The sequence below is a fragment of the Carlito syrichta genome, unplaced genomic scaffold (genome assembly GCF_000164805.1).
Source record: "Carlito syrichta isolate Samal-C Ts95f unplaced genomic scaffold, Tarsius_syrichta-2.0.1 Scaffold302399, whole genome shotgun sequence".
NCBI classification, from domain to species: Eukaryota; Metazoa; Chordata; class Mammalia; order Primates; family Tarsiidae; genus Carlito; species Carlito syrichta.
Window position 1 is genome coordinate 68,247 of NW_007246495.1, and position 23,891 is coordinate 92,137.

The 23,891-nt window shown below is 46.8% G+C and overlaps 1 protein-coding gene across 7 annotated transcripts in view; it reads right to left on the reverse strand.

Annotated features, from left to right (window-relative positions):
• ZC3H14 (zinc finger CCCH-type containing 14) overlaps window positions 1-23,891 on the reverse strand; it is a 37,860-nt gene that overhangs the window by 6,635 nt on the left and 7,334 nt on the right. For 3 of the 7 annotated variants that reach the window (XR_002481893.1, XM_021711605.1, XM_021711606.1), the window contains exons 3-11: window positions 22,628-22,668; window positions 21,532-21,727; window positions 20,716-21,142; window positions 19,773-19,933; window positions 19,005-19,114; window positions 17,139-17,294; window positions 5,983-6,057; window positions 2,025-2,184; window positions 1,112-1,335 (exon numbers count right to left, since the gene is read on the reverse strand). Coding sequence is in view for 6 of the 7 variants with exons in the window: in XM_021711605.1 (XP_021567280.1) it covers window positions 1,112-1,335; window positions 2,025-2,184; window positions 5,983-6,057; window positions 17,139-17,294; window positions 19,005-19,114; window positions 19,773-19,933; window positions 20,716-21,142; window positions 21,532-21,727; window positions 22,628-22,668 (1,550 nt within the window). In the remaining variant the exon portion in view is untranslated. The remainder of the gene's footprint in view (window positions 1-1,111; window positions 1,336-2,024; window positions 2,185-5,982; window positions 6,058-17,138; window positions 17,295-19,004; window positions 19,115-19,772; window positions 19,934-20,715; window positions 21,143-21,531; window positions 21,728-22,627; window positions 22,669-23,891) is intronic. The other 4 variants (XM_021711608.1, XM_021711607.1, XM_008056563.1 and 1 more) reach the window with 3 other exon arrangements.

A 23,891-nucleotide genomic window follows, 5' to 3' on the forward strand; every position in this document is an offset into this window, starting at 1 on the left:
GCTCCGGCGATCCTTCCACCTCAGCCTTCCGAGTAGCCGGAATTACAAGCACGCACTACCACGCCCGGCTGATTTTTTGATTTATTGTAGAGATGAGGTCTCGCCAAGTTGCCCAGGCAGGTCTTGAACCCGCAGGCTCAGGCAATCCACTCACCTCAGCCTCCCAAAGCGCGGGATTACAGGCTGAGCCACCGAGACCGGCCTGGTTACTGTTTCTAAACGTTTCTTCCCTTGAAGGGGTCCAGTGTTCACCTCCCTCCACTCATCAAAACCATGCCACATGTCACTGGTTCCCAGCAGGAAAAGCACTGGTTGAAGCTGGTGTCAGCTCTTCCCCAGCTCATGAGCCCCTCAAGACTTTTGTATTTCTAGTGATTGAAAAAAGCATTCAACACGTTTTTATATCTCTGCCAAGAAGAGGGTTAATGGGGAAAATTTTCAAAATTCATTATTGTTTTTAAGAGTCAGTGGTTATCTCCCCCGCCAAAGAAGAGGTGCTTCTAAAAGCTGGAACCCACTCTGTCGGGAGTGAAAATGACCAGGTGTGTTGCTGCTGCCGCTGGAATCCAGCAAGAGAAGCAGCAGTGACAAATTGCCCACCCCAAAGCTGGTACTCTCCAAAGTGAGTTCGTGGAGTTCTGCTGAATGCTATTCCGCAGCGTCCATCCAAGCACAAGGGCTTTCTGCCCTCAAAGAAGTATCTTGACAGATGAGGTGAGAAGCTCCTTTCAAAGAAATCTCACTGAGGTAGAAATAGGATCAAAATACAAACTCACTTTTCTCCCGAGTTAATTACAAGAGAATACGGCGGGTGCAAGGGGAAAGTGCAAGAAAGGAGAGGGGAAACAAGGCCCCAGGAGTGAGGCCTGTCCTCCCCAGGCAGAAGGAAAGGGTGGCTCAGGCTCCACGATGGACCCCCCATCAGCACTGGAACCAGCCCACCCATGAACCACAGGACAGGCTGGAAGTGAACCAGTGGTTCTGTTTGAAGGAAGAAAAAGCTATTCCTGAATAGAAATAAAGGCAAGACCTCTACCCAACATTCACTCAAGGTAAACGAAGACGCCCCTGACAATGACAGCACCGGGAGGAGGGGTGTGGCTCAACACACCGTCGGAAAAGCTACCATCTGGGTCCTCAGGCTGCCTGAGACTGTGCGGAGGCTGCAGGAGGCCTCTGAGTCCCTTGCTGGAGGCTGCAGCTGGGTTTACGGGTCTCACTCCTTCAAAGCCCATGTCCTCCTCTTGGTCTGACATGTATCCTGGGGGGCTGGGGACACCGTCCAGCGTCACTATAAACTTGGGACTTGCAGGCTTATCTGGTTGTACAAGATCCCTGCCAGACAGATAAAAAATACCACAGAATTAGGGAAACACACACACCCTGCCGCCCTCCTAAGTGTCCTGCAGCACAACTATGCTCCCTGGCTCCATGTCTGGCTCAGTCAGGCAGGCCTGGCAGGACTTCCCGGTATAGTGAGTCCTGCTGACATGTGATGGCACAGCCAGGCCCGCAGTGGGGTCACCAGAGACCTGCAGCCTGTGCTGACTGGAGACACTGCCCTCAACCCTGGCCCCATCACGCACTTGATCCTCATGGGGTCAGCATGGAGATAAACCAAATGTGAGCATCAAGGCTGAGCACAGGGCCGGCGGTTTTCCACACACACTTGCCTCACTAGCCGTGTCTGTCCCTCTCCAGGACACAGAACCCGTGTCCTAAGGGAAGAGTTGCCCAGGCCTGATCTGCTAACTCTAGACAGACTTCCTGATGGTGCCATCTGGCTTGCAATATTGCATTTCCTGGATGTGCACAGAGAAGTGAAGCTTCTTAGTGGTGTTAAATCACACACCGGCTTTTCATGTGTAGATTAAGGAATTTTTGAACAGGAAGCATGAACTGGAATCCCTGAAGGCAGCTAGGCTAACTATGAGCATACTCTTGGCCGGGGTGAAGGGTCTGGGGCTGGGTCCCCTGTACTAGCTAATCACCCATGAGCTGCACAAGAAAAAGAAACCATCTACCGTGTCTGCATAAGGTGTCCCGAAAGGGCCCGAGGGGCCTCTGCCGTCTTCATCCCCGCCTCGTGGTCTGGCGCCACTACTACTTCCTCAGACAGCCTTGGCTTCTTCAGAATAAATGATCGCGTGTCTGCATGGACCATGGACTCCATGTCATAGAAATCTGAGCCAAAAGAATTGGCCAAATGTTTACTTCTGAATATACCCTGCATTCCCAACATCACCCACGTGAGAAGAATGTCAGTCCTGTATATAGTCATAAATGTTGTCAAAGAAAACTCACAACTGGCCCCACTTGGGAGGAAAGAAGGCTGGAATTCCATTCCAAACATTTTTCCAAAGAGCCCGGGGAGTTCTCTCCTCCCAGGACCGCCATGAGGGAGGCTGGGGAACACATCCTTCTAAAGCAGAGAAGGTACTTGTGGGAGGCAGCTTACGGACATTAATAGGACACCATGAAGAGCACTGCCCGAGGAAGGGCATCAGGAGGCAGAATGTCTGCCCAGTGGAGCCGAAGGACTGCTTGAAGGGAGAACTTTAGGAGGACAAGCATTTAAAAAACACACAGCAACAGAACACGGTCTTCAGTGCACATGACCATATGCTCATACCACCTACAATGTGTTCCTCAAGCCTGTCTTGTGAGAGCCACCAAGCCCCACAGCCCAGCATTGGGTGCGGCCGCCCTACCAACAGGTAAATAATATGGAGGACATTCAATGAAAATGATTCACTCAGCAACTAAGGGGACCGAGCGAGGTACACAAGGAAAACAAAAGCATACATAGACACAATCCCAGAACAGCATGGCACAGGGCACCCAGGCAGCTGCGCACAGGCGCAGGGAGAAGAAACGAGGGGGTCAGCAAGAGCCTGACAGGGATGCCAGCCAGCAGAGGAAGGTGGGCGGGAAGGAGTGGGGAAGGGTGGGCACCGACAGGGCAGGCAGGCATGTACTAAAGGGGCCTGCGTTCTCAGCAGCTCTGAGTCCAGCTCTGAGGAGGGCGGCAGGGTGTGTGTGTTTCTAGAAGTAATAGGAATCCAAAGGGTCCTGAGTAGGGCAGCCCCTGAGCAGGCTAGTCTTCAGAAAAACAGGCTGAGAGAGAGCCGGAGACCCAGACTTGTCAGAAGGCTGCTGTCCAGGAAGGTGGGCCAGACTTGGGCCTAGAATCTCTACTCGGTCCCCTTCTAACACCTGAGGGGAGAGGAGGCACCCACTCCTCTGTACCAGAACTCCCGTGGCCACACTTTCCAGTCACCACCCCAAGAGGGGCAGATGGAAGAGGGAGGTCAATGGAGGGAGTGGGCAGGAGGGCGGCCGAGACAGAAGACAGGACAGGAGACAGGGTGGGGGTCAAGGGGCCAAGCCCAGATCCGACCAGGTCTTTCACGGAGTCTCTGGGGCCCTCGTGCTGAGGAGAAGCTGCTAATTCTGCTTTGACCCTCAGGAGGGGAGAGAGCAACAGCGTAGACTGCAGGTGGCAGGTGCTGGCTCACAGGCAGGGCTGCAGCACTCACTGCATCCTCATGAGCCGAAGAAGCCACTTCCTCTCAGCGCACAGGCAACACCTGCATCTCCAAGCTCACCAATGATCCCTGAAGGCCTATCCTGGGAGACTCAGGGCAGTCCTGATGGCACAAGCCCCAAGGGGGAGCCCAGGAGGGCCCAGGGCTGCTGCAGCTCTGGCCACCCCACAATGGAGAAGCAGTTGCACAAGGTCATGCTCAGGAGAGCACAGAGATGAAGACGGCACCGAGGGTAAGACAGAAGACATGGGGGGTGGGGTTGTAAGGTGTAGAACATGAGGGGAGGGGTTGGAGGAAGGAGATGGGAGTGAGAGGAAGTGAGTCCTGGAAGCCACAGCATCACACACTGAGGGAGCGACACCACCAGAGTTCAGGAGACACTGTCCCAGGGCTTGCTATCCATAGCTGCTGCCCCTCTGCTGGCTCAGCACCAGCAGCCCACATCACATAGGGACAGGCAGGGGACAGCGATTGGCATCTGAGTAGAGGCCACAAGCTGAGCCCCACATGTATGTTCTGTTCCCTCCTGAAATCCCATGGAACTGTCCAGAAGGGTTGGGTTTTGTGGGGTTTCTAAGCACAAGCCCACAAAATAGCTAACTGTAAAAGGAAAGAACACACTGGGCAAGTGCAAACAGGAGGACTTGCTCATGGGCCTCAGTCAACGAGGCAGCGAGTGCAGACCCACGATCCTCCTGAGGCTGAGAAACAAACAGCTAAGGGGCCTTGGTAGGGAACATGGGAGGACAGACAGAACCGAGCAGCTCTATCCCGACCTTGCCTGGTGCCAGACCTCCCCAGAGGCCTAAGATAAAGTGGCAGGTCCCTGCTGAGGAGACGCTACCCAACCAGCTGTGCATGCATCAGTGACATACTACAGAGCCATCCCATTCACGACGACAACCATTCGCTGCACACTTTCCCTGGGAGAACATGGCGTTCTGGACTCTTCAGAAGGGGAGGACGCAGGGCCCCTGGGCTGAGGCCACCGGCCATGCTGGAAGAGGGCCTCCTGGCCCTCGGGGAGTGGTGTCCCCCGGACAAGTGCAACTCATTCTGTGGTGCCTTCCAGCCTTGCTTCCCATAAAGTTTCCCAAACTCTGACAACCGGGTTATGACCTCCAAGATCCTTCTCTGCAGAGGGACCAGCCTGAGGACCCCAAGGCACTGACATCAGGGGCCCCCACACCAGACAGGCAGGACTTGTCACTCCCCGGCAGACCCACATTCAGATGGGAAGTCCAAGCCCCACACCCAACCTGGGACTCAGGAATGCCAGGGAGAAATAGAAGATGGTCCCCAGACAGCTGAAAGACCTCTAGCAGCAAAGAACAAGCAAGCAGCCAGAGAAGACGAGCCCGAGCTGGGAGGGGCAGACACACAGGAACCTTCCACATGCTCAGAGAGTAAATCACGCACACGATGCAAGACAGAGTCACTGTGCGTGCCACGGATGGGAGACGCAGAGGCAAGGCTGGAGGAACTAACCATGTGGCAGGAGAGACCGAGGGCCATGGCCACTCACGGTCTCACAGGACCTTCATGACGAGTGAAGGGAGAAACGGAAGGAAACAAGGGAGAAAGCAGCCCTGGAGCTGGCAGGAAGGCCATGGACAAGGCCCGGCCCCAGCCTTCTGGCTGTGCTTCTGTGGAGGGCTGGGGTTGAGGAGACCATCGCTGCTGAGAGAAAGGAGACACCAGACATGCGGCAGCAGGTAGAAGCCAGCACTGGGTGGAGGCCAGCGTCCCCAAGGAGAACACACCTTTCTGAAATGGAGAACTGGGGCAGAGGAGGCACAGAGGTGCTGGTTGTGGAGTTCTGACTTATGGGGAAAAAAATTCAGAAAAGGGAGAGCAATGAAGGGCTGAGGGGCCCAACTTCACAGCAGCAGCAGCCACCCCAGGACAAAGAATGAAAAGACACCAGGTGTCATCAGCTCCCTGTGTCTGCTCCACTATCACCTGAAACGCCTGAACACACACCTGGCAGGGCTGGACACAGAGGACAGAGATGGCAAATCAGGCCCCAGCCCTGCCCTGAAGCAGCCCCCCATCTGTGGGGGTGAGTGCATGCCAGGGGCATGACAGGTAAGCAAGTCATGATGGCTCCAGAACACAAGCTAGCGTGGCCCTGGCATTAGGCGTCGGTGAGGTGAGGCTGAAGCTCAGGCCAGGGAGAGCCACGCAGGGAGGGAGGGAGGGGACCCAAGGTCGCCCTGGAGTGAAGGCAGAGTGAGGCAGGGAGACCCTTCTGAAGGAGGTGACATGCAAGCACTGCACCACGTGGAGCAGCGCAGAGCCTCTCTCCTGGTCCAACACCTGCTGGCAAACTGGAACAGCATCTCAGGGTAGGGAGACACAGGATACACCAAGTAAAGTGTTGGGAATGGCACCTGGAATTGCTGGTGACAGTGAACACAGAAGTGGCACCAACCTGGGCTGATCTGCAGCGTCTCAGCCATCACTGGGTCCACCTGCAGTCGGGATAGTAACTGTCTCTGCTGAGTTCCTAGAACACAAACATGAAAACTTCACTATGCTGAACACACACAGTTGCGACATGTAGAGCCCACACTTAACCCTTTTAGGTTCTTAATTCAAAGCCTTAAAAACAACCTAAAGACTCAACAATGCAAAGGCCTATCCTGGGAGACACAAAGCTGTGCTGAGGGCTTGTCCATATGTGGACACTCAGGCCCCTCCTGTCCTCGCTCCGTGAAAATGCAGGTTTCCAGTCAAGTCTGTGGAGAGTCAAGGTAAAAGGGCCGGAGCCACGGCGAGGCACCCCTGGCTCAGCATACCGCTCCCAGTGCCAGGCTCTCCCACCCTCCCCTGACTTCTGAAGATGAAACCCACACTCCAGCCATCAGCTCCAGGAATTCCTAAAGACAAGCCCTGGGTTTGGATACTGGTAAGCAAACACCACAATACGCGGCCCTGTGCCCCATGACCTGCTAGCAAAGCAGGAGCACAGCCATGTGAATCTTCCGCACAGCTGGGAGGACCTGGGGAGGCCGAGGCGGGAGGGTCACCTGGGGCCAGAAGTTCAAGACCCACTGGTAACGTGGTTCCCAAGGACAGACTTTGCATGCTCAATGCAAACACATAAGTGGTAATCTCTCACCAAGTGCCATGATCCATTAAAAGATGTCCGGACATTTTCAAAGCTGTATCTGATCTCAAATTTTATCAGCTCATCTCTGTTAAAACGTAAGTTAGCCGGGCTCAGTGGCTCAGCCTGTAATCCCGCACCTTTGCGAGGCTGAGGTGAGTGGACTGCCTGAGCCCGCGGGTTCGAGACCCACCTGGGCAGCGAGACCTCATCTCTACAATAAATCAAAAAATCAGCCGGGCGTGGTGGCGCATGCCTGTAATTCGGCTACTCGGAAGGTTGAGGCGGAAGGATCGCCGGAGCCCAGCAGGTGAGGCTGCGGTGGCCGGGAGCGGCCACTGCACTCCAGTCTGGGTGACTGAGACTCCAACTCAAAAAAAAAAACCTAAGTTATACAACATCACCCTTTAGTGGTGTGTTCAAAAACAAAAGCGAATTCCTTCCAAAAACACAAATTCTTTCTGCCTGTAGAACAGAGCTGCAACCCAGATGTCATTTAGGTCACACTATATTCCTGCAGGACAGCCTAGAAAACTGACATGCTACAGGATACACGAAAAATGTGCTTCCAAACACCAGGTTCAAACGCTACCACAGGCTTCCTTAACATAAGAGTGTATCATGAAAGAATTATATGAGGGAGGACCCCCCCCCAACCAGAATTATCTTTTGGAGGTGGGCCCCTTGTAGTACATGAATCACCCACTAAGTAAGTGTTCTAGGAACCCATCGGCATCCATCAACCAGCTAGTGTGGTGATAGGCTGCGTCTGGCTTCAGTGAATTTTCCTTAGAGAGTCTTTCAACGTTTGCCCACTTCATGATGGGTGATTTACACGAGAGCACCTGCCTACACTGTGCTGAGTGTTTAGCAGTTTTTGACCCCAAACGGCATGACCCCATGCCCCATCCTCCCTGTTCACCCAGTCTCATCCTGAGTGGCTTCTTTGTTTCCCTGGAAATAAGTCCTCCAAGGGAAATGTTTGGCTCACATGGAAGAGGTAGCACACAATCAGCGGAAGCACTAAAAGGCATCAAAACTGATGAGTTCAAAAACTGCTTTGAGCAGCAGAAAAAGCATCTCAACAGGTGTATTACATCAAACAGAGAGTGCCTAGAAGGTGACTGAAGTTTAAACATGTCAGAATACACAACTTTTTAGAAATGAATTCTGTTTTTTGGGGGGCCCCCTTCGTATAAAAATAATTTCACGCAGACACGGGAGAGGATCGCTCACATTCCAGCTCTGCTTCATCTCTCTACATCCATCTGTCTTTTCAAAACATCACTTTGGAAAGCATCACTAAAGAGGACAGGATTCACATCAACTCTAGCTTCTAAGGTCAATCACGTGGTATCCCATTTGATGCGCTCCCTCCAAGTCAGAGCAACAGTGACACAAGTGGGAAGACACAGACCCAGGAGGAAAACAGGAGACATGCTGTCCTGAGAGTTTACCTTTCTCGATGTTTCTAAGAAAGTCAATGATCTGTATGTCAGCGGCCCCTGACTGTGATTCCAAATCTACTTCCTGAAGATCTCCGAACTGTCTGTTGCATTCAGATGTGGATGGTAAATATTCATTCATTTTAACCTCCAAAGATGAAATTTTTGCTTCATTCTGCGACACTCTAACATTTAGATCAAAAACACTTGCTTCTACTGTCAAAATTGCTGCTTTCATTCCTTTAATTTCATTGATATCCACGGATATTTTCCTTAAAAGGTGAGAAATACTGTCTAGCTCATTCAGTGAACAAGAGGAACCTGGCACAGAACCTGAATCAACCAGCTCCGGTGACAAGAAAATGGGCAGAGATGGTGACGGAAATCTCGCAGACATTTTCATAAAGGTGGTGGGAACCTCAAAAGCATTTTCATAAAATTCTCTCTCCCCACTAAAATCTGGAAATTTTTCCTTTACAGCCCATTAAGTTGTTTCATCAACAGTAAAAGCAGTAATCAATGCTGTTACCTTAAGGAGTATTAAGAGTAAGCAACATTTTAAAACCTAGAATCGAAAGGACAGGGTTGTATGTTTCTACTGCCAAAACTCAAAAGTAAATATGAAAATGTCCAAAACCCCACCCAATTCTCTTTGCTACAACTAAGAAGCCTGAACACTCTGTACCCTGCAAGTCCTAGAACAGCACCTCTCTGAGTGATCCCTATTATTACATGCAAAATAACCCTGGCTTCTGATTGGCTGAAAACAGACATGTGACACACCAAGAATTTTTCCATTATTTACTTCAGATGATGACAGCACTGTGGAGCTGCACCATAAATTAAGCAATGTTAAGTACTTTTTATCCGAAAATGTTATGAATCACAAGTACTTTTCCCCTTTCATTGAGCAAACCATCACTTTCAAGCTTCAGATTCTTTCATAATTGTTTTATTGTTATTTTGAGTTTTTTTCTCCACTGAAAACTGTCATGACTGTATGGGCATCTCCTCTGCAGAAAGAGGATAGAGAATGTGATTGGTCCCACGATCCACACAAACTCCTCTAAAAACACACAGGAATAATGGGATTCGACTGCTCACTCACATAACACGGTATAAAGTTAAGGATGGGGAAACAACAGTTCAGAATTGGTCGAACACTAGACCAATATTAGATATGTGAGTTTTAAATACTCCCACTCATTCTGTGGGGGTCCTTTTTTTTCTTTTTTGATTCAGGGTTTCACTCTGTTGCCCAGGTTGGAGTGCAGTAGCACGACTGACTCACTGCAGCCTCAACCTCCTGTGCTTAGGTGATCCTCCTGCCTTAGCCTCCCAAGCAGCTGGGACTACAGGCCACCACACCCAGCAAATTTTTAAATTTTTTGTAGAGATGAGGTCTCGTCATGTTGCCCAAGCTGGTCTTGAATCCTAGGCTCAAGCAATCTTTCCTTCTTGACCTCCCAAAGTGTTGGAATTACAGGCATGAGCCACTGCGCCCAGTCGCTTTTCATTTTTTTGATATTATCATTTGAAACACCAAAATTTTAAATTTTGATAACTCGAATTTATGTTTTTTCTTTGGTTGCTTGTGCTTTTGGTATCATATCTAAGAAACCATGTTCTAATCCAAGGTCATAAAGACACCTATTTTTTTCCCTAAGAGTTTTATAGTTTTAGCTTGCATTTAGGTCTTTGATTCATTTTGTGTTAATTTTTATATATGATATATGAGGGTGAGCTCCCCCCACAGAAAAACCAAAATTATCTTTTGGAGGGCAGGCCCCTTGTAGTACACTTGGAATTAGTTCCTCCGGATCAAATGGTCAACCAAAGTTTCTATCTGGAAGTTCTGAGAAGGTTGAGTCAATATTTATGGAAGAAACGTCCTAAGTTGTGGCAAACAGGTGACTGGTTATCATCCATCACAATTTACCTGCCCACAATACACTGAGTATTCAGTAGTTTTTGACCAAAAATAGAAGCCCCCCCATGTCCCATCCTTCCTATTCATCTGATATCGCCCCAAGTGACTTTTGTTTTTGTTTCCCCAGATGAAACTAGTCCTCACAGCAAAACATTTTGCTGATATGGAAGAGGTGAAACAAAAAGCAGCAAAAGCACTAAAAGGTATCAAAATTGGCAAGTTAAAACTGTTTTGAGCAGTAGAAAAAGCATCTCAATAGGTGTATTACATCAAACGGAGAGAACTCTGAAAGTTACTGAAGTTTAAACACGTACGAATAAATATACAATTTTTTATAAATAAATTCCAGCTGTTCTGGGTCCTCCTCATACAGCTTCATTCCTCTGCATGTGGATATGCAGTTGTTTCAGCACCAATTGTTGAAGATACCATTCCTTCTCCAATAAGCTGCCTTAGTGTCCTTGCCAGAGGTAACTGGCCCTAGTTGGCATTCATTTCTGGACTCTCCGCTCGCTCCATTGGTCTACGTGTCCATCCTCACGTCAGAACCACAGTCTTGATTATTACAGCTTTGGTGTAAATTGTGAAAAAAGAAACAAAACTTCTCCAACATTATTCCTCTTCAATCGTTTTGGCTATTCTAGGTCCCTTCTTTACTTCTATATGAATTGTACATCTAACCAGTTTCTACAAAAAAAGCAATCTGGGATTTAAACAGACTGAGTTGAATCCGTAGATCAATTTGGGAACTACTGCCATCTGAACAGTATTCAAGTCCTCCAGTCAGTTAACATGGAAAACATAACTGTGGCCTTGGCTTGAGTTGGACATTTTTACTTTGGTTTATTCCCCAGACACAAGCAAGCTGTGCAACAAAGGAGGATGCAAGTGGTGGGGGGAGCACGCCACCCTTCCCAGCCTCCTAAGAGGATTTTATGAAGGGGGGAACACCACTCCCAGCCTCCTAAGGGGATTCTTATAAGAAGTGCAACCAGTAGAGTCCCAGTCAGCCAAATGACACTCACAGTAAGGCAGTAAGGAAAAGCTAACTGCTGGAATTTACAAAAGAATCTTGATTCATTCTCCACTATACCTATAAATAATCTAATTCTCCAAAAGATTAGACAGAAAATAAGTTTCAAAATTCACAAGGCTTTGGACTCACAGGCTTTCTTAACAGCAATGGCAGATGACATTGAAAGAAGCAGAAAGCAGCCTGTCTCCGACCAGGCACCACCTGCAAGCCAGCTGGTTCACTAGAGGGCAGCAGACAGACTCCAGGAAAAACAGGGAAGGTCTAACAGGACTGGCACACACCAGAGTCCACATGGGGTTTCTGTGCTGGCACTGGGCCCAACCCAACTGTCGACTGGAAAGTCCACAAAGACCCTTCCAGGGCTCCAACGGAATTTCTCATCGGCAGAGAATGCTGACGTATGTAGCATTTACTCCTCACAGTAAAGCTGAGGTCGGGGCTGCTGTGACCCCCTCATTTACAGATGAGAAACTGGGGCACAGAAAGGTCAGGATCAGCTGCTAACCTGCAGGGCCTAGAACACCACTCCAGGCAGTCTGACTCCAAGTCCCCCTCACAGTTATTTGTTCTCATGCCTCTCCCCATGACACATCAAGTGGAACAAAGCATGCTGCCGAGAACTCGGCAGTGTCACTATTTTTATAAACTCGGTGGTCTCATTCCTATTTTATAAACACACATATGTATATGTGCACAAATATCCATACTCCACTCATACATGAAAAGCGCACATGTTCACAAATATGAAAAATGCCTAACTTAGGCAACATAACAAGTCCTCCTCGCCACAAAAAATTTTTTTAAAAAATAGCTGGTGTGGAAGCTGAGGCAGAAGGATCACCTGAGCCCAGGAAGTCGAAGCTGCGGTAAGCCATGATTGTGCCACTGCATTTCAGCCTGGGAGACACAGTAAGACTCCAATTCAAAAACTCTCACTCTCTCTCTCTCTCTCTAGATGGTGACAAGTGCTTCAGGAAGGAAGTAAGGGGGGGTGGGGGTGAGGTCAGGGAGGCCTCATGGAGATGGCTGAGGGAGAACAGTGGACATCTCTCCCAAGATGTCAAGAAAACCTCCCAGGGAGAGAACAAAAGCATATCACATGTGTTCTTCAAACGCCCTACAAGAGAAGCAGGCCAAGTGTGTCTGAAAACAGCAAGGAAAATGGGGAGCCAAGGGAGGGAGGGAAGGTGGCCAGAGACCACTGAGGTCACGGACTTGGAGTGGCCCAGGGAGGGCTGAGGGTGCCGAGTGAGGGGTGGGACCCAACCTGACTGACCATCTGAAAGGATGCCCTGCTGCTGTGTGAGATGGAAGAAGGCAGGCAAGCCTGAGAGCAGACAGAGCCTGCAGGACACTATTCCACAGCTAGGACAAGTCACGACAGTGGCTGAGACGGTGACAGAGCAGAGGTGATGAACAGTGTTCTGGGGGTGGGTGACAGCTTAAAGAAGAGCAGCAGGAAAGGAGGAAGATGAAGGCAGGGAAGGAGGAGAAAGGAGCAGCAGGAGGAACAGCCCTATGTCTGAGAGAAGAATGGCAGGCGGTTTCTGTCTGAGCTCCTGGCAAGAGGCACGGCTACTAACTCAGGTGAGGAAACCTGAAGAAACAACTGACAGGGGGACGCTCTGCTGAGCTCTAGACAAGTCTGAAGTGACTTAACACACATCCGAGAAGCAGCACAGAGGAAGCAGCTGTACAGGAAGGAGGACTCAGGGTGGGGTCCAGGACGAGACAGAAGTGGGAACCAGCAGGGTCGAGTCCTGAATGTGGTGAAGCACAGGCGACCTACAAGGAGCCAAGGCCGAATGCAGACAACAGGTTCCAAAGGGTACCATAATAGGCATTGAAAGGACAAAAACATGTTTTATTGAGTCAGTCTCACCCTGCTCCCAGGCTGGAGTGCAGTGGCATGCTCATGGCTACCACAGCCTCGAACTGCTGGAATCTGACAATCTTCCTGCCTCAGCCTTCCAAGTAGCTGGAATCACAGCTGTGCGCCACCACGCCTGGCTAATTTTTTATTTATTAAAGAGACAAGATCTCTCCAAGTTTCCCAAGCTGGTCTCGGGCAATCCTTTCGCTTCCGCCACCCAAAGTGCTGGGATGACAGGAATAAACCACTGTGCCCAGTCAACAAATACTTTTTTAAAAGATGGTTCTTTTCTAAAATAACTGAGTGAGCTATCTGGGAGAACCCAGACAACTAGAGGGACTGTGAACTGCCAACCTGCTCCCCGGGGAATCCCCACAACTGTCAGGCCAGTGCAGTTCCATGTCTGCTTCCTTTACAACTGAACCTGCGGGCACAAGACTCAGACCATACTACAATGCTAGGTAAGCCCTGTCCTGCCTTCTTACACCAGGAACCATCTGCAGACAGGCTGGTCTCAAACTCATGAGTTGAAGCAATCTTCCCACACTGGCCTCCCAAACTGCTGTGATTACAGGTGTGCACCATTGCACCTGGCCTGAGAATTATTTAAAAAGAAAGAAAAAAATTAGGATCTTCAGACATTTCAGATGATACTGTATCCACAAAACAAGATATTATGAAAAAACAGGGAAGAAAAAGTCTTGGGAAATTAAAAAACATACTTGCCCACTTTTTTAAAAAGTTCAAAAGATAAAATCAAAGAAGTGTTCAAGAGAGTAAATCAACAAGATCAAGTAAAAAATGAGAAGAAAAGACAAGTGGCAGACAGACCAAAGAAGGAACTTCCAAAAATGAAGAGAAATAAGAGGAAGCAAGTAAAGAACCAGGATAGTGTCCCGCACTGGAGGAACACAAAGCATCCATCCCAAAGGGACTGATTAGCGTCTAGACAGATCAGAAAAAAACCTTAAAATTTCCGGAGAAAAGAACCGAGATATCTCACAGTGGAGTAAGACAGGAGTCTCTGCATGAGTGGTAGAAGCCTCCTGACAGTAGAACCATGCCTTCACAGCTCTGAGGAAAAGGATTTCAACTTGGAATTCTGCACCCAGCCAAAGTGTCCCTCAAGTACAAGGACAGCTCCAGACTTCAAGCCCTCAGACACCTGAATTCCCACATTCTTTCTTGGGAAGCTTCTTCATGACGTGATTACAGAATGGAGAGGCACTGAGAAGACTGGGATGCAGGCCACACAGAGCAGACTCGGGGATGTCCTGGGACAATGGCCCCGATGCGTGCATCGAGCAGGCTGAGGAGTAGAGGGAGGCTCCAGCAGGAGGAGCACCCAAGGCTCAAAGGCAGAGTCATAGCCCTAAAGACTCAGAGACCATCCTGGGGCCAAGCAGGCACAGCAGAAGGGAAGCTCCAGCAGGAGGACCGCCCAAGGCTCGAAGGCAGAGTCACAGCCCTGAAAGCCACAGTGCACAAGCCACGCAAGACGGGAAGAACACAAAACGCTGCAGAAGAGGTGAAAAAATGTTTAAAACACCAGAGAATCCCTACAGAAAACTGTACAAGAAACAGAATGCAAATGTGGTTCTGTAATGGATATTTACAATGCTTACTGGTTCTCAACTTCTGGGATCAATCTACAAAGCATTACCTAAACAGTGAACAAAATGTCACTCTGATCAACTCTGATGATATGTAAGTACAGACAAAAGGGTTAGAAGGTGGAGGGAGGACAGACATAGGTGGGGAAGGACGGAGACACGAGAACGGGAGGAAGACATAAACGTCCAAGTCTTTTAGTCTAAATATACGGATATCAGGGGGCCAAAATCTGTGAAGAATAATCAGACAAGAAACACGTATTTCGTTGTATTACTTAAAACTGCAAAAGGAACCAATACATGAACTAAAGCTGGGATTTCACTACACGAGCTTGGCAGCAGGGAAAAGAGAAGAGCCAGAAGCTGACACATGCGAGACGTCCACAGATGCTAGTGCAGCTGGTGAATGAAGAAAGAATAGAGGCACGTTACTGCAGATAAGGAGGAAATTAACGAGAGTCGCAAGCAGACGCATTTAAAAGCGGTGCCTTCCGGGGAGGGAGACAATGCTATTTTGTCCTTTATTATTTTATCTTTTAACTTGTTGTAGGACTTGACCTTGATACTTCTCCGTTGTTCACATTAGGAGTTAGATACCCAATGCTCTTCTGTTGATTCTGGGATGTTAAAACCCAAGCATCTTGCTTTGAGACTCCCTAGCTCTGCCTCCCCTCTCTCCATTACCTGACATTCTTGTCTGTTTTCTATTCCACGGGACTCCACCCTAGGGCACTCTCCCATGGAGCTCTCTGTCTGTGAGGAAAACCCTGGTGCAATAAGCTGGAATGATCACAGGGCACAGACTGCTGCAGCCCCTGTAGACTTCAGCCTTACCTGCCACCGCACCAAGCAAAAGCCCTCCCTGCTTCCAGGAGCCCTGCTCAAACTGGCCCATTCACACTTCCCAGTTAGCACCTACTGGTTGTTTTGGGGCCAATAAACAGGTCTTGCTCTCAGTTACATCATTTCTCAGAAGAGGATATAACGTTGACATGGCAGACTACATAATATAGTTAAAGTTTTGTAAAGAGACAGAATGACTAGACAAATACAGGAAGGAATCATACGTCTACATGAAATCAACAATTTTGAAACCATGTTTCACGAAACCTGGAACAATTTAAAGGATACAGTTTTAGAGAAACGAAAAAATGTATTCCAAGGTTCTCAAAAAGTTTAAGTTTGAAATAACATGATGAGCATATAGATTTGTTTTGATGGGGTTTTAAAATTCAGATCTAACTAGAAAAATAGAAGAAACAGGAATCTTTCCTGATGAAAAAAGAAAAAACAAAAGGCTTGACAGTAGTAGAAGGGTGCTGGGCAGGCCCAGGGTCAGGCAACATGTAACAGAGCTGCCTGAAGCCGTGCTGGGCAGTAAGGATGGAAGATACTCTCGGAGTTCCGTGATGAGAGTCACACGTGGCAAGTCAGGCAGGGGGAAGGTAGTGCGAAAAGGAGGCAGAAAGGTCAGCTAAGTCTAGGATGTCAGGCACCAGGACCGAAGGGCAGCCACTAGAGCAGAGAAAGCAGTTCACAGAGAAAGGACGCCAAGGGGGAGACTTAAAGATAACCACGGTTTCTAGTTCAAGAAGACAGGAAGGAACAACAAAAAGAAGGGAAAATAGAACATAGAAATATATGTATCTTTAAGGAGCTTGCTAAAGACCAGTAGAATTCTGATATTAGCCAGGCTCGGTGGCTCAGCCTGTAATCCCACCACTTTGGGAGGCTGAGGTGAGTGGACTACATGAGCCCGCGGGTTCGAGAAGCGCCTGGGCAACTTGGCGAGACCTCATCTCTACAATAAATCAAAAAATTAGCCGGGCATGGTAGCGCGCGTCTATAGTTCCAGCTACTTGGAAGGCTGAGGCGGAAGGATTGCTGGAGCCCCAGCAGGTCGGGGCTGCGGTGGCCAGGAGCAGCCACTGCACTCCAGTCTGGGTGACAGAGTAAGACTCCAACTCAAAAAAAAAAAAAAAAAAAAAATTCTGATATTAAGGCTTGGTAACTGGGTTCATGGGAGTTCACTGTATTGTCTTTCCGTTTCTGAAAGCGTTAAATATTTCCACAATACAGACTTTTAGAAATTTCTGCCAGGTGTGGTGGTAGGCATCTGTAGTCTCAGTGACTCGGGAGGCTGAGACAGGAGGATCACTTGAGCCCAGGAGGTCAAAGCTGCATGAGATGTGATTGTGCCACTGCATTCCAACCTGGGGGGGACAGTTAGATCCCCAACTCAAAAAAAATTTTTTTTCTCAAAGGGCCCATGCACAGTGGCATGCACCTGTAGTCCCAGTTACTCAGGCTGAGGCAGGAGGTTCACTTGACCCGAGTAGTTCAAGACCAGACCAGCCTGGGAACACAGCAAGTTTTTGCCTCTTAAAAAAAGAAAAAACAAAAAGTGCAGGTATGAACCTTCCTCACAGTACTTTCTCATTCCACTTTTGGGCTTCACCATGACTTTTTTCAGAGTATTACTAACACTTCAAAAAAATCCACTGGACAGGATGCAATGCTTCATGTAGTAGTAGAAAAGATGTAGGTGAGGTAAAGAGCGGAATATCACTTAAATTATTACCTTGGTTTTTCTCTACAGTATCCCCTTTCGTTTCCTCTTCTTTAATGGGGGGGCTTATTCTGGGGGTCCTGCTTTGCCCCTGGATCACTTCTGCTAGTAATTCTTCTTGAGAAGTTCGGGTTCTGGGAGCAACTGGAAGCGTCTGTTTCTGTGGGACTTTTACATAAAAGCAAAAAATATGAAAATACAAACACAGTAACACATCAAAACTCAACAGTGAGAATGGCATATTACACAGAAATGCCTCCTAGGATTTGGAACACATGAGGCGATCTAATCAGTCCATAGACACCACTCGTTTTTTATAACATTCCTGAGAGGTAGACACCTGCCTGTTTCCCACAAGTATGTCAACGCCCACACATTTTGAGCCACATGCCATAAATACAACATAAGCACATAGGTACTCATTTTCAACCAAATGCAGTTCAGGCTCAGCTTCATTATCTAATGTCAGTTTCAAGTCATAATTTAGACGCCTGGGTAAAGAAAGAAATTGCAGCCCTATGTGTTAAGACTTGGGAATCTCCAACTATGATAAAAGCAGGATATTTTAAGGCCATGGTAATTCTCTATATTTTTCATCATTCTGACAGTTAATATTGTTGATAGATCAAAAAGTGGCAGGTAACTAGATACACTGTTAGGTCATATGTTGGCCTTTGCCTGACAATCTTTACATGCCAAAACCCACTTAGTTGTAGGTTCAAGGTTAAATTAGGGATGAGGAGAAGCAGGAGGCCAGACAAGGATCAGGATCAAAAATCAGCCAACAGTTTACTTCCTTTTAGGAAGGGGGTCACAGAAAAGATGCAAGAGAACGGACAAGCCAAGTAATGCTGTAAGGGCAGCCACCAAATCAACAGCAAAACGAGAAGGCTTCTCAGAGTGGCCTGGCCATCAGCTTGGGTACAGAGTTCACACATCTGCTACAGCAGATGGGGCACAGAGTGTAGAACTTAACAACAAAACAAAATGACACCCACCCCAGGCTGCACTTTAGAATGAGCTTTCCGTAAGATCAGCTTACCACTGGTCATCTCCTGTTTTAAAAACACATAATACCTTTACATTCTCTCATAAAATGACTTAGTACTCCCATAGGATTGGAGCAAAACACCAAAAGTGAGTCATTCTCTGCCTTTTACTCTAGTAAAAGGAAAAACACCAGACTGCTCACATACCAGGTTTAAATACATTTCTATTTTTCAGGCACTTGCCACTATCCAGTTTTACTTCCTTTTATACACATCGTAAGTTCACATCTAATGTTGACACTAACACTAATAATGTGAAAGTCCCACTTTTCCCAAAACTCTTTAAACTTGTATTACATATTTCACACACAGGAGAGTGTAAGGGTCTCAAAGAACTAAGCTCCACTAACAGTAAAGAAAGTTTCTCAAACTGACGAAATCTCATTTTAAAACCATTCTTCAGTTGGGCTGTTGGCCCATGTCTGTAATCCCACCACTTTAAGAGGCAAGGCAGGAGGATTGCTTGAAGCCAGGAGTTTGAGACCAGCCTAGCCAACATAGCAAGACCTTTTCTCTACAAAAAATGAAAAAAACAGCTGGGTGTGCTGGTGCACACCTGTAGTCCCAGTTACTCAGTAGGCCAAGGTGAGAGGATTGCTTGAGCCCAGGAGTTCAAGGCTAGTGAGCCATGATCACGCCACCGCACTTAAGCCTGGGCGACAGAGCAACACCAAATCTTGTTAAAAAAAAAAAAATTATTTTATAGGGGAAATTCATCTAGTCTAGACAGATCTGGCAGGTGCCTTTGTTTGGCCACAACTTCAGAAGTGGCCACTTTGTGCTTACTCAAGGATTACAGAAGCCTCTGAGTCAATGTACATATACTCACTTAAATTACCTGTAGAATAGTTTGTTGTTTTTGTTACAGATTCTTGAGCTTCAGAAATAGCCTTCAAAATCAGATTCTTGTTGGCTTGTTTAGAAGGTGGAAGAGAAGGTCTAAAAGAATTAAGGAATTTTTATTAAATTTTAAATTTCAGTTCTCTACATGCTAGTCATCCACTATGCCTTTATTACAGTACTTTCTAAGTTTTAAATAAACTAGCTCAAATTTTTAGGAAATGTCAACCACACTGGAACCTCTTTTAAAAATAATGAACCTGGCTGGGCTCGGTGGCTCAGCCCGTAATCCCGCACTTTGGGTGGCCAAGGTGAGTGAATTGCCTGAGCCTGCGGGTTCGAGACCCGCCTGAGTAGCTTGGCGAAACATCTCTACAATAAATCAAAAAATCAGCCAGGCGTGGTAGCGTGTGCCTGTAATTCCAGCTACTCGGAAGGCTGAGTTGGAAGGATCGCTGGAGCCCAGCAGGTCAAGGCTACAAGTGGCCAGGAGAGGCCACTGCACTCTAGTCTGGGCGACAGAGTGAGACTCTGACTCAAAAAAAATAAAATAATGAACCTAGACTGACGTTGTTCCCCCATCATACTAGTTTTTAAGATTCTCTGCAATCCCCTCCAATGTTCAGCAATTCCTCTCATTAATTTGGTACTCAAAAGTCAACAGAAAAGCCTTGCATACCATGACATTAATATTTATCTTCATGGTTTTCCCTGTCAAGAAACCCAGAAGCCCCCAACAGCACTGAAGACCAGGTACCTCCTCTCGGGCTTTGCCGGCACAGACACACTGCTGGAAACACCTCCTGCTCGGGACCCGTAATCATCCTCTTCCTCCTCCTCTTCTCCATCATGATTGAATTTTTTTACTTTGACAACTGAACTTACCACAGGCAACTTTCTCTTCCGAAAATTTTCATCCTGCAATCAGATAAAATTTATGCTTACCTAATCTCTAAAACAAAAAAGTCCTACCATAAAATACTTTTCCATTTTAAGATAAAGCCAATCATAGCAAGAGTTCATAAAGTATTTCCTTGATTTTTTATTTTTTGAGCTGGGGTCTCATTCTGTCACCCAGACTGCAGTGCAGTGGCACACTCATGGCCACTGCAGCCTCAACCTGCTGTGCTCTGGCGATTGTTCCACCTCAGTGGTTTTTATAAAAGTATAAATTTTATCCCTAATAGTCAATCTTAAATAAAACAAAGAGCTTTACATTCATTTTATTAATGGCTACCAAAAACAACCAGTTGAAGAAAGTTCGCTTACTAGCAGTTACCATGAACAACTTAAAAGTATAAGGTCCAAGCTAACTCAAATGATCAAAATCCCAGGAAGGCATTCAGATGCGATCTCAGCTCTAGGAGTCAGCCACTGAGAGGAAAAGCTGACTGGTGTGAGATGTTTTGAACAGTAGAGAAATCCATTTAAGCTACAGTATGTGTTCAGTTACTTCACACACTAGAATCAAGCCCTGCCCATCTGCAGCCTAATAAGCCAGAATTTAAAAATATGAATCAGCCGGGCGTGGTAGCGCACGCCTGTAATCCTGGCTACTTGGAAGGCTGAGGCGGAAGGATCACGGGAGTCCAGCAGGTCGAGGCTGCGGTGGCCGGGAGCGGCCTCTGCACTCCAGTCTGGGCGACAGAGTGAAACTCCAACTCAAAAAAAAAATAAAAAAAATAAAAATATGCACTAGCCTCAATACTCATTTTTTCCGCGCTGCTTCTAAAGAAGGGACTATAGGTTTCCTCTAAGCTGCTGAGCACTTCTGGGTCACACAAGCGTCCTGCCTCATACACTCGGGTGCTCTGAAGATCGAGTGGCTTGGCAGCATGAACACTGTTCTGTTGCTGAAACTGCAACCTGTTGATGTGAACACCACTCTCCGCATTTCGACTCGCAGGTGGACGATAGATTTCCATAGAAGGGCGAGAAGAACCGTATGTAAGTGTCACTGTTGTTTTCTTCTGAGATAAGGGATTCTCCTGCACAAAATTGAGGTCTTCGTCAATGAGGTCATCTGGCTCTGGCTTGATGTCAATCACATCTTCTGAGGGCGCTGGCTCCCTCAGAGGTTTCACCGTTGACATCAGGCGGGTTGCAGCTCCATCATCATACGCCTGTCTATTTACAAAAAAGAACAACAAAACGTACCATGACCAAATTAGGACAATTATCTCCAAATCTTCAAAGAATGTTTACTTGAAAAATTTTAATGAAAAATTAAATGCTCTCTTTATGTATTCCATTCAAAACTGCACATTTTCTTTAAACCTTGATTTACTGCACTTGTGATAAAAGACATTCCTACTCAGGTCCAGTCCATTATTTTATTCACAAGACTGTTCACAATCACTTCACTGTCTCTAAAAGCTGCTGAAAACAGCAATGGAAAGATATAAAAACTAATGTGCGTGCGCCACACACACACACACACACACACACACACACACACACACACACACACACACACAGCCATCCGCCCACAGCAGGTCTATACACAGGACTCCCACCTGGCACTAGTGGCTTTAGGCTCCTGTGAACTAGCAGAAACCCTGGAGTCTCTTTTTTCAGGCCTAGTGCTGGACACAGCAAGGGGGGACACCGCAGCCTCGTGCCTCCTCTCATCCCCCCGACCGAAGTTGCTCTTGCTTGAAGGCACGTTACTATCAAAGATGTTGGTGTCAGAGGACTTGAGACTAGAGGGTTCTGAAAACAAAAACACACAATCTTTGTCATCTGCTTGTATTCCTTGAAAGCTTTTCCTTCCTCATCACCATGTTTACTATAGAAAAGCAATACATGTATATTGTAGAAAATTTTTTAAATACAAAAATCACAACTGGGCACGGTAGCTCATACTTGTTATCCCAGCACTTTGGGAGGCGGAAGCGAGAGAACTGCCTGAGCCCATAGTTCAAGGCCAGCCTAGACAACATGGCGAGACCTCATTTCTACAATAAACCAAAAAATTAGCTAGGTGCATGCCTGTAGTCCCAGCTACTTGAAAGGCTGAGGCAGAAGGATCGCCTGAGCCCAGCAGGGTGAGGCTGCGGTGGCCGTGAGATTGCCACTACACTCCAGCCTGGAAGACAGAGTGAGACTCTGACTCAAAAAAAATAAATAAATATCAGTTATCTCAAAGGTGATTTTTTTTAAGAGAAAAGCGCTCATACACATTTTCCAAAACAGATATCGTATGTGTATATATCCCTCATGTTATTCTTCCCCATTATTTTTAATAGCTGAATGTTATTCCATACATGAAAACATAATAATTTATTCAATTTATCATTATTGGACTTTTAATTAATTTTCAGTTATAAAATATTGAAACATCCCTGAGGCTGAATCCTTGCACACATCTGTAATTTCTTTCTTGGGATAAACTGCACTGCTCCCTCTCCCTCACTTTAATTACCCTTGAATCCTAGTAAATTTATTGTTATTAAATTCATTAAAATATGTGCTTCCTAAAAAAGTTCTAATGAACCACTGTTTTTTAAAGCTACTGTTTTTTTCCAAAGCACTACACATGACTTTAGAAAGGAACAAATCATATGATATAGCAAGCAGAAATTTAGGAAAGACCAATGTCATGAATCTTACCAGTTGTAACAGAGCGAAGTTTATCTAACACACCATGAAGCCTAAAAAACAAAACAACAAAAAAAATAAAGCTTTCCCTAGGAAAGACTACATATTTGAACTGCCCTCTAAATTTGACATTATATTCAGATAAATATAGACCATGGCACTTAATGGATAAACAGTCTTAAACTAACTTTCAAATTTCACATTAAAAAAGGCTTTACATGAATACTGCATTAGTCAATCAACATCCAGCCTCTGCAAAAGGACGAGCAAGGGGATCACCTGCCCACAGGTTTTGGTCCACAGAAAACGGCCTGGATTTCCAATGGTTAAGACTTGATGGAGCTTAGGGCAAAATAAGACCAAGCGTCGCAAGCATGTAACATTGTTAGCTGTTAAAATTGCTTAAGCACAGTTTATTTTTATTTTAACCACTTAAACGGTTTCTTGAAAAAATTTAATTGAGAGGTGAAAAAAGTTACAAAGAATCTCAAAATGTGCTACACCACTTTGCTATAACTATTATTTTTGAATCAGATGTGGTCAGTAAACCACAGGCTGCAACCTTGCTTACAGTACAATCAGTGTTAGCAGTTATATCTGAAGCAAGTGTGTCTCACATTCCCCTTAAGATGCAGTACCTCCCGAAAATGCCAGAAACCTCACTATCATGTTACAACTGAAACCCTAATCACATGCCACTGTCCTCACGAACAGGTATTTCAGGACTCTAAAGGACCAGGACAGCCTGACAGGCTGGTGTTACTGAACACATAACTTAGGAAAGCAAAATGGAGACTTCATCCCTTGTACATGTTAAAGAATTGAATTAACGGCAAAATGAGCCAAGTGCAGTGGCTCACAACTGTAACCTAGCACTCTGGGAGGCTGAGGTGGGAGGACCGCTTGAGCATTCCAGAGCAGCCTGGGCAAAATGGTGAGACCTCATCTCTAAAAAAAAAAAAAAATCAGAAAATTAGCCAAGCATGATGGCATGGGGCATTGCCTGTAGTCCCAGATACTCAGGAGGCTAAGGTGGAAGGCCTGAGCCCAGGAGATTGAGGCTGCAGTGAGCCATGAACATATCACTGTACTCCAGTCTGGGCAACAGAGTGAGACTCTTGACTCAAAAAAAAGAAACAAAAGAAAAAGAAAAAGAATGGTGTCATAAACCCAAGACCTCTGCAACGTCAAGGAGGCTGTGAAGCATCCAGCTACGCGCTGGGCATAAAGACCTGTGGTATGAAGACACGAAGTCGGTGGGTCAGTCTCTAGCCAT